The sequence below is a fragment of the Falco biarmicus genome, chromosome 12, assembly GCF_023638135.1.
Source record: "Falco biarmicus isolate bFalBia1 chromosome 12, bFalBia1.pri, whole genome shotgun sequence".
Classification (NCBI taxonomy): domain Eukaryota; kingdom Metazoa; phylum Chordata; class Aves; order Falconiformes; family Falconidae; genus Falco; species Falco biarmicus.
The window spans coordinates 4,538,821-4,554,450 of record NC_079299.1 but is presented as its reverse complement, the minus strand read 5'-3'; the positions used below and the strand labels follow the sequence as shown (position 1 = coordinate 4,554,450).

At 45.0% G+C, this 15,630-nt stretch overlaps 1 protein-coding gene across 2 annotated transcripts in view; it reads left to right on the top strand.

Annotated features, from left to right (window-relative positions):
* Positions 1-15,630, top strand: part of ALK (ALK receptor tyrosine kinase) — a 281,236-nt gene that overhangs the window by 258,432 nt on the left and 7,174 nt on the right. For both annotated transcript variants that reach the window (XM_056357022.1, XM_056357021.1), the window contains 8 exons: positions 505-603; positions 1,584-1,736; positions 2,954-3,052; positions 4,792-4,978; positions 7,236-7,326; positions 8,255-8,319; positions 9,259-9,388; positions 15,038-15,135. In XM_056357022.1, coding sequence (XP_056212997.1) covers positions 505-603; positions 1,584-1,736; positions 2,954-3,052; positions 4,792-4,978; positions 7,236-7,326; positions 8,255-8,319; positions 9,259-9,388; positions 15,038-15,135 — 922 coding nt within the window. The remainder of the gene's footprint in view (positions 1-504; positions 604-1,583; positions 1,737-2,953; positions 3,053-4,791; positions 4,979-7,235; positions 7,327-8,254; positions 8,320-9,258; positions 9,389-15,037; positions 15,136-15,630) is intronic.

The following is a 15,630-nucleotide window of genomic DNA, read 5'->3' as shown; positions in this document are numbered from 1 at the left end:
CCTTCAATCCCTGCTCCTGGTGGACCACCCTGCTTTCAGGGTGCAAGGGAGAGGAAGAATATCAGATTATTTACTCCCTCTGCTGACACAGTACATACCTTGATCACCAAGGGTACTGAAGTTAGCCCTTGAGTACTGGTGTTTTCCAGTCTCTCGGCTACATTAATTTTAAGAAGGGCTTATCTGTTTCACAGCATCCAAATGGTTAAAGATGAAGTTTGTGCCTTAGTTTGCAAGTCTGCCTAAAACAGAGCTAAGAAATTGATTATCACAAGCTGCTGCTATTAAATTGAGCCGCTATTATGTCAGGCTCTAGAGATGAAAGACCGGTGGTTTGCGTTACAATGCACGAAATGTTCCCTATATGTTAAATACTTGGATTTACTCTCTTTCCTCATTTGGATGCCTCCCTAAATATGCTGAAGTCATGCATGTTGCAGTGCTTATTTGTATTTTAGTGCCAATGAGCCTCAGTCTGTTAAGGTAACTTCTGGTTTGACATAGGTGGCAATGCTGCAGTGGACAATGACCCAGAGATGGATGGGGAGGATGGTGTGTCCTTTATTAATCCAATTGGTACTTTATACACTCCAGCACTTAAAGGTATTCATATTGGTCAGAATTCTTTTAGTGGATTTATTTCATGTTAAGAATAGTTTGCATCTGTAGGACGCTTTACAACCTTTTGGGTATAGTTTAGTGTCATCATGAACTTGAGGAGGCAGCCATACAGCATAACAAAGTCCAGTGGAGAATAAACAGAAGTAGCAGGAAGAAGGCAGGTGGAGAGGACATCAAGGCTTTTAGAGATCACTTTCCAACAATATAGTCCACCAGCCTATAAAATAATTTTGGCCAAGGAAAGTGGTAACATAACCTCATAGTTCAGAAAAGTTAGGAAAGAAACAGATAAAGCACCTGACTGTTCACTAGCAAACGTGTTCCTTAGAACATCCCTCAGCAAAGTATCCAGGTCAGACCAGGATGCTTCTAGAGAAAACAGCCCAGTGCTCCTCGGTGTGTATGGGAGTGATAGATACTGCCACTCCAGCCTGTGTTTGCCCAGAAGTCAATGTCTTGAATACGTTTGTGATGTGTTCAGAAAATACAAAAATACCTGTTTGCTCAAAGAAAATGTTTGCTTTACAACAGCCAGAAGTATTTTCAAATACAGATGCACTCTGGCCTGATAAATTCAGCCAGAAATTTTTCAAAACATGGCCGCGTTTGGTCTCGGAGGGAATAAAGGCCAGGAAAGAAATGGGTGAGCCCCAGGGACTGCTCAAAGGGCAGCTTTCCCTTAGCCTTGGCAGCAGCCTCCTTGCCAGCCTGGTAGGACAGTCTGCTCAAAAAGAGCCCGTGCATCTCAACAGCAGTGGGGCTAATTTAGCTGGATATGATTTTCTGCATGAGAAAAGGACAGTAGCTATGGAAGGTGGGGAGAAATTGGTTTCTTAGATGGGGTCCACCCTGCCACATCTGGCAACTGTGACCACCATGTCCCCTGTTTCTGTCAGTGCCCAAAGGAATGATACGAATGATCTTTACAGTAATTAATTCTGCTTCTTTCATCTACTCCCTAGTGACAGAGGGCCACGGAGAGGTGGAAATTAGGCTGCATCTTAACTGCAGTCACTGTGAGATGGACGAGTGCCGTGTTGATCTTGAGACTCAAAAAGTCATTTGCTTTTGTGAGCCAGGCACAGAGCTGGCTGAGGACGGTGTGTCTTGCATAGGTAAGTAGGTGTATGGGATACGCTGCTAGTGTGTGGAACAGAAAATGTGTGGCAAAAATCTAGTTTGGACTGTTAAGACATCCTGAAAGTGTTATCTCTGCTTTCTTAGGACTGGCTTCTGTTGAATGTTACCTTCTTTCCTGCTGGTATATACTGCAGAGTTATTTTCTTAGGATATAGACACATCGGTGCTGAGGAATGGTGCACAGAGCAGCATTGCTGGTTTGCTTTATGGTATATGTTTGGCATACTGGGCAGCACTGAGGAGGGTCAAAGTTTGTGCCTGGTTGTGCTGATGCTCACATTCTGCTCTGAAGTCATGGAATTTTGCGCACTGAAGGAATTTTCCAGCTAAATTTAAATTCCAGGTCAGTCCTCTTAAGAACCAAAAAAATGTACAAGATGAAGGAAAATATAATTCCTGTGGATTTGAACATACAAGGTTCAGGTGCAAAATCTGTAAGAAATTCTGCAGGAGAGACCTCTGAGAAAAACTAAAGACAGTGCCTGTACTTGTCTTACTTGAAAAACCAGGTGCTCAGAGCTCCATTACCAGTTTTCCTTCATATTCTTGCCCAGCAATTAGAGCAAGTGACTCCAGGATTTCAGGGTCCCGCTCTCAGCTTTCTCACTGGCGTGGGAAAATTATTGTCTTTTTACTATTCCCATCTGTAAAATGGGTAAAAAGCACAGTCATTTTGCTAGGGTGAAGTAAACCTTAATAGATGATCACTGAATGCCTCGTGGTCCCAAGTGAGGATGCAGCTATGGAATACTTTGTACTACACTTACTGTTATCAGGTTTTTCTCCCTGAATTAGATGCATTTAGAAGATGACATATTGCAGTCCGCCTTCTGCTTTTGCTGTGATTTGGCATTGATAGCAGCACTTTAACCCTGGCAATGTAATGTTCTTTCCACCTCCCCAACCTCCTGCCCCTGTTTTTTATGGTCTTGTTTTCATACCCAGGGAGTGCACGCGGTAATTCATTGATAGCAAACCATCTGTTATAATGGCTTGATATTAACTGAGGGAAGTGAAACAATGAGGTATTAAAGGTCATAGATCCTGAGAACTGATCATGCCAGAGGTTGCTTCTGCACTATAGGAGCAGCTGATGAGTAAATGGAAGAGCAGAAAAATCTGTCTGCAAGGAAGTGGCTGCTTGAAGATAATTTCCAACATGTAATTCCTTCTTCTCCTGTCTCTGTTACAGCTGAGCCGGTGGTTCATCTCCCTCTCTCCTTGGTCTTGTCTGTAGTGACTTCAGCATTGGTGGCTGCTTTAATTTTGGCTTTTTCAGGAATCATGATAGGTGAGTGTTTCTGTGCAAAAGCTATTTTCATATGAGGGCTGGATCTGAGCCGGGGATAACTGGGCCCTGGGAGGCAAAACGATTCAGGTTTTTAGCTACTGCTGTATTTAATAACACCTTCCCACACACAGGCCTTAACTTCAGATTTCAGCCGTCGTTTCTACCACAGTGACCAATGTGAGGAGGTTTCAGTTACTGACTGCATCTTGAAAGAGACAGTATTGCTTGTGTTGTAGTGTACAGCTGCCACTGGTTTTGTCAGAGCTGTTGGTGCTTAATGCCTAAAAGCAGGCTTCCTTATTTCTGTGCCTGTGTACACATTTTGCCTCTTAATGTATGTCATTTAAGCTTGAAATTCTCACACAGGTTCTCCTTTTACAAACTGCTACTTTAGTAGATGTGGGCATTCTTAACATCTTTACATGAAATTCTGAAAGGTGTTTTTCACCCTTTCATTTTCTTATTTTAAACAGTAGCTCACCTGCATTCGTTTGCAAGCAGAATAGATTGGAGTCAAGGAAAAGCAGCCAGGGATTCAAACCACAGCTCAGCCACCTTTCTTTGTCCATGCCGTATATAGTCTGGGGGAGGGGAGGGCTGCCCCCAGAGCAGCAAATGGCAACTAGTAAATTAGGTTTGCACAGCTGTTTCAGTTTTAAGAATTTTGGGAGTTATCAGTTGCACACACATGGTCCTACATGTGTGATTTCTGGCCTGACAGTACTCCTTTAAAATTACTAATTACTTCTCAGGGAGCGGAAGAGTAATCCTCTTTCCATCCAACTAGCCTATCATTGCTATCTCAGGAAGGAGCAGCGATTTAAAGAATCAAAGCAAAAGCAATGAGGAGGAAAATGGAGGACAGGAAGGGTTTGTGGATAGGTCATTGCATCTGTCTGCCTTTGCAAGCGCATGTTTACCCCTTAAATTCTTCCCCTGAGCAACATCTGCTGGAGAAGATGCAATAGCTGTTACCGTCACAGTCTTTGGGCTCAATCCAGCTCCCACAGAAATCAATAGTAAGGGTAATAGTGATTTAACCTCCTCACGATTGGCATCTTGCTTTGAAAAAAATACTGCAATATCAATTACTATTTCAAGGAATATCCACAGGATGTCTTCTTTCAAGGTGTGATTTCTAATGATGTTTCAGAAGTATCAGTGAAGTGATTCAAGGAATATAACACTACCATAATCTGATTTCAAATGTAGTCCAACTGTTGTTTAGGAACAGAGGAAGTTTTGCAAAATAAGCTGTTTTTATCTACAGTGTCTTATTCTGAGGTAGCAGTTTAGTCCATCCATTTTGAACAATATGATGCTATAATTCATTCCAGGTTTTAGTCACTTCTGCGTGATTTAGAAAAGTTGGTTATACCCCAACTTCCTCAAGTCTGGAACTGGACTCATACTTGGAAGATCCAGTTAAAGTAAACAGAACAAAACAAAAACCTCAGAAATCAGAGATCTCTGCAAGTGAAATCCATTTTACTTCTTCCAAACAGTTTATGAGCAAGCCTGTTTCTTCCTAGGACGTGTAAATCAAAGCTTCCTGAATAACTTCAGTTTCCATTTTCTATCTGTAATTATTTGATGTACAGAAATATGATGGTGTCACTGTCTGGTTTGATTCACTGTAATCTGGCCACACAGTGAATTCCAGTGAGACGTGCTGTATGGCTGCTGTCCTGTTCCAAAGTCAATCTGTGTCTCCGGTTTACTGTGTTCTCCATATTTAGTATATCGTCGGAAGCACCAGGAGCTACAAGCCATGCAGATGGAGTTACAGAGCCCAGAATATAAGCTGAGCAAGCTGCGTACCTCCACTATTATGACAGACTACAATCCCAACTACTGCTTTGCAGGAAAGACCACATCCATTAGTGACCTCAAAGAGGTGCCTCGAAAAAACATCTCCCTCATCCGGTAAATTCATCTTTGCCTTGCCCATGGCTCACACTGCACGCTCACGTGTGCTGGCTGTTTTACACAGATGCAAACTCATGTCTCTGTGCAGGCACGCACAAATTCTCGTGCACTTTTTAGACTCATGCCCCTTTTCATAAGAAAGATGTAAAGCTGCAGGAGTTAGGCTTGTGTGGAGGGGACTAGACTTTGGCAATCTCCTTGACCTTTTTACAGGTGCAGTGTTAGTCTTCAGGGATTATGAGAGGAACTGAAGAGTCATCACCAGTCATTCAGACACATCTTTTGCAGACTGTGTGATTAACAGCCCGTTTCTAGAATTAACTGATTAAATGCTGGGAAGGCTAAGGCTTGTAGGAGGCTCTTTTAAAGTATTTGATGGGATCTTTGGTAAAGACAATGACAACCTCAAGTACCAGAGCAGGAAAAGCAATGGCCTTGAGACTGCCAGACAGTATTAAAAAGACAGGAATATAGAGCCAGCAGAATAATTATGTCTAGATCAGAACTTCTGGAAAGTTCGAGATAGTATTTTAAGAAAAACTTGGAAATTCAGAGTTCTTTCCCACATTGCTCTGCTGCAGGGTACAGTGCATGCCACTTGTGAATGTGACATTACCCTGTTACCACGCAGTTTTACACAAAAAGCCAAGAAGTGGAAGCAGGAGAGCATGGAGGACTAGGGAGCTAATGGCTGGTGCTAAAAAAGATGATGCTTAGAGCAGTCTATGCAGTCTGCAATGTTTTGCTGTCTCTTATCTTATTCCCCCTTACCTGCACATCTTGCTGTACTGCAGCTGGAAGTTTCCAGTGTACCCTGTGTTGCTGCTACCTTTGTCACTTGGGCTCTGAAAGGAATTTTGAAGTGTGGCAAGCTGCAGGGAGCAGAGGATACAGCTGGGAATTAATAAAGGCAGGGAGGCTGAACTTTTTGGGAAGAGGGTGAGTTATGAGCTGTAGAGATCTGTTTTATGCCCTCAGCTTGTAATAAGTTGGTCAGGCATAGCCAAGAATAGCGTCTCAAGCTGATACCTGCAAAATGTTATTAAAAGAAGTGGTTGAGTCACAGGCAACGCAAGTCCTCGCTGTGATTTCACTGCCTGGACTGGTCTTTATCCTGGCAAAACTATAGACAGAGCTTATGCAACAATAGAGCAGATTGCCCTTAGCAGCACCTGTTTGAACAGACAGGAGGGCACAGCCCATGCAAAAGCAATCCGCCAATAGGCCAGAGAACAGAATCAGCATGGCTTTCAGGCCAAGCCTGGCTCTGCCAGCAAAGTGCATGTTGTAGAAGTGAGCCTTATTAAGAACCTTTTACCCAGGCCAAGATGCAGGAATTTCTCTTAAAAGAGGCTCACACTACCTATTGCCCAGTGTGCATCCCATGCAGGTTTAAGAGGGACTCAAGATCTGGGATGCAGCCTCGGTCTCTGCCAGAGTTCGCTGTCGTTATGACATGCCACGTTTGTGGTGTAGTGGTTGTTGTACCATTTAACTTAACGTTAAGCAAGTGAAAGCTGAATAGACGGGTATGCAAAATCTGTATCATAAGGACATAGGACAGGATCTGTTGTGTGATTACTTTAATTCCTTTCTCTTTTTTTTCTTGTACCCTTATTCAAAATAAAACTGTAATTTTCATAATATGATCAGTGCCAGAAACGATTCTCAGCATGAATTCCTAGAGCTGAGTGCTTTACAAAGCACTGTCATCACCATTTACTAGCTAAGGTACTTACCCAGAATCACAAAATAAATCAGGAAAAGATACTTGGTTTAGAATTCAGGTCCTTTGAGAACCATTGTGCTTCCTAGTTTCTTGTTCAATGTTTTCTTTAATGGTGATGCATAAACATCATGGGAACTGTTAATGTGTTCAGGGTGTGGGAACACCAAGACTTAAGACCTATCTTTATTGACCTGTTTTGGAGCGCCTACCTCTAGAGCACTGATGCCAAAGCTGTAGAAGAGAGCTATCTGTTACGCGCTGCAGTGCCGGCAGCTTGATGTCACTGGGGACCGTTCACTTTTGGGGATTGCTTTCCCTACCAATGAAATACGTTGTCAGTCCAGGAAAGATCACATCAAGGGTCTGGTCCCCTGTATAGCGTGAGGAGTGGTATCGTCAGTGTCTATATCCAGTTCTCCCTGATTCACTACCATGAAAATTGTGAGCCCGTTCTGTGAGCTGTGACCACAGTGTTATAATGTGTTCTCTGTAGTAAAACCTTCTTGTCTTCTCTGGTCTGTCCAGGGGTTTGGGCCACGGAGCCTTTGGTGAGGTATATGAAGGTCAGGTGGCAGGGATCCCCAGCGACCCCACTCCCTTGCAGGTGGCTGTGAAAGTAAGTGACAGTGTATGAGTTATCATGATGGTTTCATGCACTTTTCACCCAGGAGTCCCAATGCATTATAAAAATGAAGATGAATTATGCGTTACTGTAGTACTGAAGGATGCGGCTAGAAAGGTTGCTGCTCTGTTGCAGCACTTTAATCCATCATAGCGATGATACAGCTTGTAGCAAATGGGCTTCTGCGACTATTAAAAGGGTCTGCAAGTAGTAAATGGGCAAAGATTCCCATGCAGCTGCAGTAGACTGCAAGTATGAGAAATAAATCCATCCTCTGTCCGTCCTCCATATGCTGCGCCTGGTGTGGTAATCTGTCCAAAGCCTTTGAGTCAGAGGCCAAAAGTCTTCACAGGGCCACGAGCAGCTGGCACATATGTCAAGGAGCCTGCAGGCAGGAGGTGGCTGGTTTTCCAGGGATCTCACCACTCCATTACAGGATGGGTACATACTGGATGTGAAGCTAAATCCTAAGAGACCCTGGTAGGGTTCTCCAGGCCTTCAGCAGCCTAGCTAGCTTGCTTTCTCCTAGAGGTTACGTAGCAGCACAGTCCTACAGCTGGTGATAGTTCACAGTCTTGCTGGGAGGTAGGAGTATTGAACTGTCAGAGAGCTCAGGGACTGTGGTCTCGTTCCTCGTCCTCTATACGGCAGAGTCCCGTAGGTTGAGCGCTGTTCCCTATGCACTCCGGGCTATTTCCTTTGCTGGGAGGAGGAGCACAGTGGCACTGATGGGCCGTGTGTTCTGATATTGACCTTTCAACAGGCTTCCCAATCTAGTTTAATAATGGACTAGCTATTATCTTAGAGTGAGGTCTCTTTAGAGAAACAAGGATTGCTGCAGACAATGTTAGTGCTTTTGTGCCAGGTGTTCTACCGCTGTAAGTTTAAACATCTCCTTGTCAACCTGTTCTTTCTTTTTCAGACATTGCCAGAAGTGTGTTCAGAGCAAGACGAGCTGGACTTCCTCATGGAAGCTCTTATTATTAGGTGTGTATGAGTAAGATGAACAGCGCTTGTGTAGGCTAGAAAAGCCCAGCACTGTAAAGAAGGTGCTTTGAGAGGCAATGTCCACGCAATGCATCTATACAGTAGTTTCAGCATACGGCTGTCAGTATTTTACAGAAGACAGGCATTGCCATCCTCTTCTGTTCTTACAGATGAAGAGGCACCAGATGATCAAGGGCTAAATTTTCAAGAGAGTCCACACCGGTTTTTGTTATCCAAAGGGAAAATCTTTAGGCCCAGCTTTCAGAATTGATTATAGGATCCTTTGATTTCTCTTAGAAATCAGAACATGTGGTAAAAACAAACCTTAGCAGTTTGGGTTTGACTAGTCAAAGCTAACAGATTGCATTGATTTAATGCTGCTGTCACGTCACATTTCAGTGGCGTCCTAGAATCCTAGAAATAGTGGCGTCTAGAGTCCTAGAATCCGTGGAAATAGTTTCCCATCACATTGAAGTGTGGAAAAATAGGGAAGTAGTAGAGACTAGACCTTGAGGAATATCCCCTACATAAGCAGGTCCCTGTGTCAGTGTACTCTGCCCTAGCCCAGATTCTGCCCCTTGGATAGGGAACTTAGGAGCAGAATTTTCTCTGTTTATTAGACATTCTTTGCTTCCAATGGCCCACGAGTCTTGCTGTAGCCCAAAAAGGATACAGAATATAGGAAGAGGAAAATCAGTCAAAAGCCACTCCTTCCCCACCTCTGTTTCTGCACTTATGCAGACAGCCACAGAGTGCAGGGCTAGCGCTTTAGCTTTATCCAGTTACCCTACCTTTGAGATTTGTTGCTTTCTGAAAAAAAAAATAAAACCCAGACCAAAACCAACAAACATACCCCACAGCAAAACATTTTGATTCTTTTCTGCAATTCTGCTTTTTGGATCAAAGTTCCTTCGTAACTGAGTCTCCCTGTCTCCACAGCAAGTTCAACCACCAGAATATCGTGCGTTGTATTGGGGTGAGCTTGCAGGCACTGCCGCGTTTCATCCTGCTGGAGCTCATGGCTGGAGGTGACCTGAAATCATTCCTGAGAGAGACACGGCCTAGACCGGTAAGAAAAGAGAAAATTGAATTTTATTCAGTAAGCTACTGCCACAAGGTAAATACATAACTATAAAAGAGCTGATCCATGCAGCTACTGTTTCCCGGCATTTTAGAGGGTCTGAAAATTTCTGTTGCTAGACCACCACTATGGGGACAGCACACGGATGTATAGGGGACAGCTGCTGCTGGGGTTATGCAGAGGTTCCTCATCCCTGGGCTTCGCTAGATAGCATTGCAGATATTATCTAAAGAAGGAACAAAATCAAAGTTTAAGAAAAAAGAAGTTAAACTTTACTCCTCCACTCCTCACACCATCTGGGGGCAGGTTGGGTGGAAGTGTTGAGCTAGTAATGATAAATCCATTATTTAAACTGCTGATCAGGTGCATTTCCGTGGATAACTGTTTGACTTAGGCAAGGAGAGAATCCAGGCTGGAGCTGTTGACTTAACAGCAAATATCTTTAGTCCAGAGTTTTAAAGATTTTCCCACTGAAATCAGCATCAATAGCAAATGACAGTCAGTTGGAAATGTGTGAGAAATACATTATGACTTTGAGAGAGAAATCGGTATTTCAGAAGAATAGTTTGCTCGGAGTCCCTGGAACAGAAAGGCACCCAGATGTTGTTGAAGTTTAGCACCAGGACCCAGCTTCATGCTTTGTCTCTATGTTTCTTTGACACAGGGCAAAATGCTGGATTTTATCAGTACAGGAGAGACACAAATTGACTGTAACAGAAAGAAATAAGATCCTTCCTCGAGGCATCTGGAAACAGATCAGTTTTGTATTTTTTCCTTGCAGTCTGGTTTTCAGACATCTAAAATGGTCTGTGTTGCTCAGGAGCACCAGTCTTGGATAAGTTGCAGTGAAGTGGCTCCTGCCTGACTAAGAAGGCTAAACACCCAGAAAGTCAAGATGTTTGAAATCTGAGCAAGCAGCTTTTATAAATTGAGGTTGGTTTTCTGTAGCACCTGGAGATGCTCTTGTCAGTTTCTACAAATGGACTGAACTTGGTGGTAGGTGAATGAAGAAATTCATGTTCAGCGTGGGCTCTGCTGTCACCCAGTACCCAGCAAAATGGCAGGGGCAGGGGGTGCTGTCTGGTAGGTGCTTTGCTCAGAACTGCCAGGATAGGCTGTGCTAGGTGTGAAGTGCCAGGTGAAACAGGATGGTGTAGGGCAAGGGTATCCATCACTTTGCAATGGAAACATCTTTTGGGCTCATTAAGTTAAGAGAAGCCAGCTCAGTAATGATCAGGGTCTTGTGAGGAAGCACAGAATACATTAGTCCTGAACAGCAGGACTTCAGTACCTACTTGCAGTAAAATGAACCAGTTGCTTTTGTCCTTAATATTTGTAAGATGTCTTGCCTGCCCCCCCCCCCCCCCCCCCCCCCTTAATCTTTATAGGATGCAGTCATGGGAGCCTTCTGATCCGAATTGTTCCTTTCTGTTTGCCCCTACCCCAGTCATGAGTTCTTCCTTGCGTGCCAGGGTTTCCATTGCTGTTAGCGGTAGCTCTGTGCAACCCCAGTGACAGCTACGTCAGAAGAGGTGGATGGTTCACTCCAGGCACCGCATACATTATTTTTCCTAGGTATTTCTCTTTCTCCCTTCACAGTCTCTCCTTCCTTTCCTCTTCTTTCCTTGTCTTTCCTGAGCTGTTTGAGTTTACCTGAGACTGACCATAACTACTACTACACAGGGGGCTGTTCCCAGCACCTTGAAGATCATCCCCTATTCCTGTGTTTTTAACTTGCTCCCAGGACTGAAGCAGACCTAGGACTGCTGCTGTTTCCTGCTCTGTCCCTGTCACACTTTGGGAAAGCAGATGGCTTCATTGCGGACGGGCAGTTGCAAGCTGGAGCTGATTCAGATAAACAGCTTCCAGCCCCTCTTTAACAGCTGGGTGAATGTGGACAGCCTGACTGTGTGCAGACACAGATCTACACGTTTCTGCTCCACTTCTGACTCCTCCCTTCCCCTTGCCTTGCCCTGCTTCTGCTACTATCCCATGTGGCAGCTACTTTGCAAGAATGACAGGGTAATTCATTGCCTGGCTGCCAGGGCAGCTTATGAGGGGCTAATGGCACCTGTGAGCGCTGAGAAATCAGCCTCTGGTGCAGGTGTTTCAGTGCTGGCTCGGAGACTGATTGATGAGAGATGTGTGCGGGGCGTTGTGCTCTGTGAGGTCTGGGATCCAGCTGTGGAAATGGATTTACCCTCTGTGTACAGTTGAGGTGTGACAAAGTCTCTCAACATAAAGCCCACGGCTCAGCACTGCTGGACGTACCTTTGCACTGCTCTTAATGAACCCTGAGCTGCTTTGTCCCTCCTATTGCCCGTTCGAGGAAGACAGGCAGAAGGAAGGCATAGCGGACTGGACCTCTAGTTTTGCAGGCCCATTAAAGGGAAGGAAAGACAAGGGACAGTGCAGGGAAACAGGCTTTGATGAGCTTTGCTTCCAACAGGAATTAGTAGAACGCACAAGACCTTGCTGACTGACTCAGTAACAGAGGTGCACTGCTTACGGTGCAGTATGCGCAGTATAAATTACTGTTATCATTTCCCCTTGGGTTTTTTCCATTTTTGTATTTTTCAGCTGATTTCCTTACTACCTTGTCTTTCCCACCTACTTCTGCTTTCAACCTGCTTGCAAGAGAGAGATTTAAGTGTTCATTCTGTACCTTCTTTCCCCCGTTGCTCTCCCTACTTCCCTGCCAGTAACTTCCAATTCATTTGCCAGTTTCAGTCAAATTTAACAGAGGTGCAAAAGGCATTAACTTGGCATTAATTCTAAGGCCTCAGGAAAAAGAAAGCACCACGCTAGAGTAACCACCAAGCAAAACAGTTGCCTTGTTTGGCTTGCCACTGTCCAGCAAAAACATGTGTGACTTGGAGCAAGACACACACAGCATGCTGCCACACGCCCAGCCACTGAAAAGCGTGGAAGGGAGCAGCGGGAATGGTGGAGAAGGTGAGGCAAGGGAAGAGGGAACTTAAGACATGGCAAGGGATGTGAAATGGGAAGTTAGAGCTACTGCAGGAGGTATCAGGACATGGGATCCAACTTAATGGGAGATCAAGATGCTGCCAGCCCAGGTTATTGTATGTTACTCACCTGTGTTCTTCATGTAAATAATGAAAGCAATGGTTAGCCAGCATGTAATGATTTTTCTGGACTCTAAGCAAGAATGATCGTATGTGTAAGCCAAATGTTCATCCAGCATCACTGATACAATGCCAATAACTCTTGTGGAATAGTCTCAGTTTATGCCAGCCAGGTCTACTCCATAAGCTTCAGATTCATACTTCTCCATGGGTCCAGGGTTTACAACCCTGAAGGGTTTCTGTGTTCCAGTTCTAATAAAATTCCACATCTATTACCCCTTCCCCCTCATCTGGAGAGAGGCAGTCTGGTAGATTCAGAGGCACCTGGAATTGGAGCCTTTGCTCATTACGGGCATTGCAGAGTTGTCCGTTCTGGGAAGTTCCGTGCTGGTCTTTCTCACACATAGCACAGCAATCAAAGAACAGCTCTGGAAGATAAATTGTATGTGGATAAATGATTCCCCTGCTTTGTGCTTTGCAGCCTGTTGCACAGAGCAGTGATTACACTGAACAATACACAGAATTTCATTCACCTTTAGCAAGATTCAGCCTTGTACAGGGAGTTGTGACAGTGGTGCTTCCAGCGTGCCCGCTGCTCTGAGAGGCGGTGCACTGCAGCTGGCATTGTCCATTCATCTGGGCAGCAAAAACCATAAAGTGAATCCTTGGGTGTCTCAAGGCTGCTCCCCTTGCAAAATGAATCCCAAACCTCCATTTCTCAAACAAATTACTTGGCTAAATTGCCCTTGGCTGGGCAGTCACATCTGTTTTAAGACTATGGAAGGTAGAAGGAATTCATCCAAGGAGGGGGTAGGAAGGGAAAAAAGGAAAAAAGAGAAAAAAGCTACAGTGTTCAGATCAGCTTGTAGCTTCAGCTGACTGCCTTGCAGTACAGCTCAGGTCTGGCATCGATTGCACAGTAAAGAATTGGGCTTTTTACTGGATTTTCACTTCAGGTTTCTGACCTTTGCTCAGAAGAGGAGAAAATGGGTAGACTGAGATATTAATTTCCCTTTGGTTATGCCCTGGAAGGGAGAAAGAAAGCATCTGCATCCTTTCTTACTGTAGCCGTCTTGTGTAGCTGGTGAGTCACTGTAACTCATAGAAGTAAAAAAGATTAGTCCCCTTCCCCACAAAAGGGGCAAGGGTGGAGAGGCTTTACGTTTCCAGGAAATGGTTACTCTACAAAAAGAAAGGCTTAGGGGAAGATGCAGTCCAATGTTTTAAAGGATCAGTTAAGTATATATATGCAATGCATGATATTGCATAAATAATAAAATACAGGCAGGTGGTACATAGTCACAAACGATTTTGTTTTATGGCACTGCACTGAAAAAAACCCAGGCTTTCTTCACACGGAGATGCAGCATTTTTCAATTATTTCATTAGTCAAATACTGAGGCCAGGTTTTCCCTAATCTCTTCAGAAGACATTAAGACTTTTTAGGTTTTACCAGCCGATGCTCACTGATTAACTACTGGCTGCTACCTGCTGCAGAGCCTGGACTTATTTCCAGTCCCAGGTAGCAGTGGTTTAGGTCAGGTGGCATGGCCAGCACAGCATCGCTTCAGTCCGGAGGTCTGTTCCATCCCAACAGACGGGCTGGCAGAGCCAGCAGTCCCTGTCACTGGAGAGCCTGTGCTGGGTTGTGCACTGCTGGGGAGGCCCACGGGCAGGCGTGCCTTTTGGGCACAGTGGTAGGAGTCATATGAGAGAGCTGGAGGGTGGGATAGGCTTGTTTGGTCCGGTAACTAAGGCTCATAAACACTTTGCTAGCAAATGGCTGCTGTGGAATAAAGCAGTCGCTGCCACCCAGTTGTTCGTCTTCACCCCACGAGCAGCAGCGATTTCCTCCTCCCCCAGGGGACTGGCCACAGGGCTCACTGATTCACACCTCAGTGCACAAGCTGATGGTTTGGCTTCAGAGGCTGGCAAACACGAGCCAGTGCTAAGCCTGCCCTTTTCACTAAAGCATCTGGCTCCTTCTGGCAAGGGCTGTAGACTTCATCAGAGGGGCAGGAACAAGAAGTTGGCAGCCCGAGTCTTCCATAGCCGTTGGCTACACAAACCTGTGTCAGCGCTCTGAGGGGCAAGATAAAACCTACACAGATGTGGAGGAGGGAAAAAGCAAATGTGACTCATGCCGTTACACAAAATGTCATTCTCATTGTTTAAGGTGACTCTAGAGAGGAGCTAGCAATAATACAGAGAAACGGAGTGAGGACCAGTTCAGGTTACAGATCTCCTTAAAAATCATGCAGAAAATTGAGTATCATCTCCCATGAGAACCGGGGGAAATTCCTACAGGGGCATCCCAATGGAGTTGGAAAGTCAGATCCAGCTGTTCTGATTCTGTCCCTGGGATTTGGGTGACATGGTGCTTGCACGTCCTTTGTATAGTTCATGGATATGAACTCTCTCTTGTGCATTTTTGTAATCCCTTTGTATAATCAGCTGTCACTTGTTGGAGAGTTCCCAGTGCTGTATTGGTGATGAATCATGCCATGTCCTTGCTTTTAACACACTTCTGTCCCTTGTCTTTTGGTAGAATCAGCCCTCCTCCCTTTCCATGCTGGACTTGCTCCACGTGGCTCGTGACATTGCTTGTGGGTGTCAGTACCTGGAGGAGAACCACTTCATTCACAGGTAGGTGACCACGTCTGTGTCAGCACGGGCATGACTTGCATACAGGCCAACACCAACGCGTAATGCCCTGCTTAGTATGTTTATGTCCTGCTGCACTCTAGTGGCTGGATACCTCTAAACAAGGTAGCTAAAATCCGAATAATAGAAGTAATTAACAGAAAATCTCCTCTATATCAGGTTGCAGAGGTCCATAGCTTTACCAAAGATCCTGAGCTCTGTCTCGGTGCCTGCCGTGTGCAGCCTGTTTGGCTACTCTGCGAACAGAAGCACAGTCTCGTGACAGAAGTCCTCAAAGCTCTCCCCATCACGCATTCTGCTTAGTGCCCTTCTGCTCATTCTGAAACCCTTTCCTTCTCCCTCTCGAAGAGCAGCTGTACAAGTACAGAAGTGCAACACCCCGTCACTGTTGTTACCTGCTCCTGCGGAACGGAGTGTTTGGCAAGTGACTAAAATTCTGCCCATTGAGCAGAGATGAGGAGAGAGGGACTGTAGTTC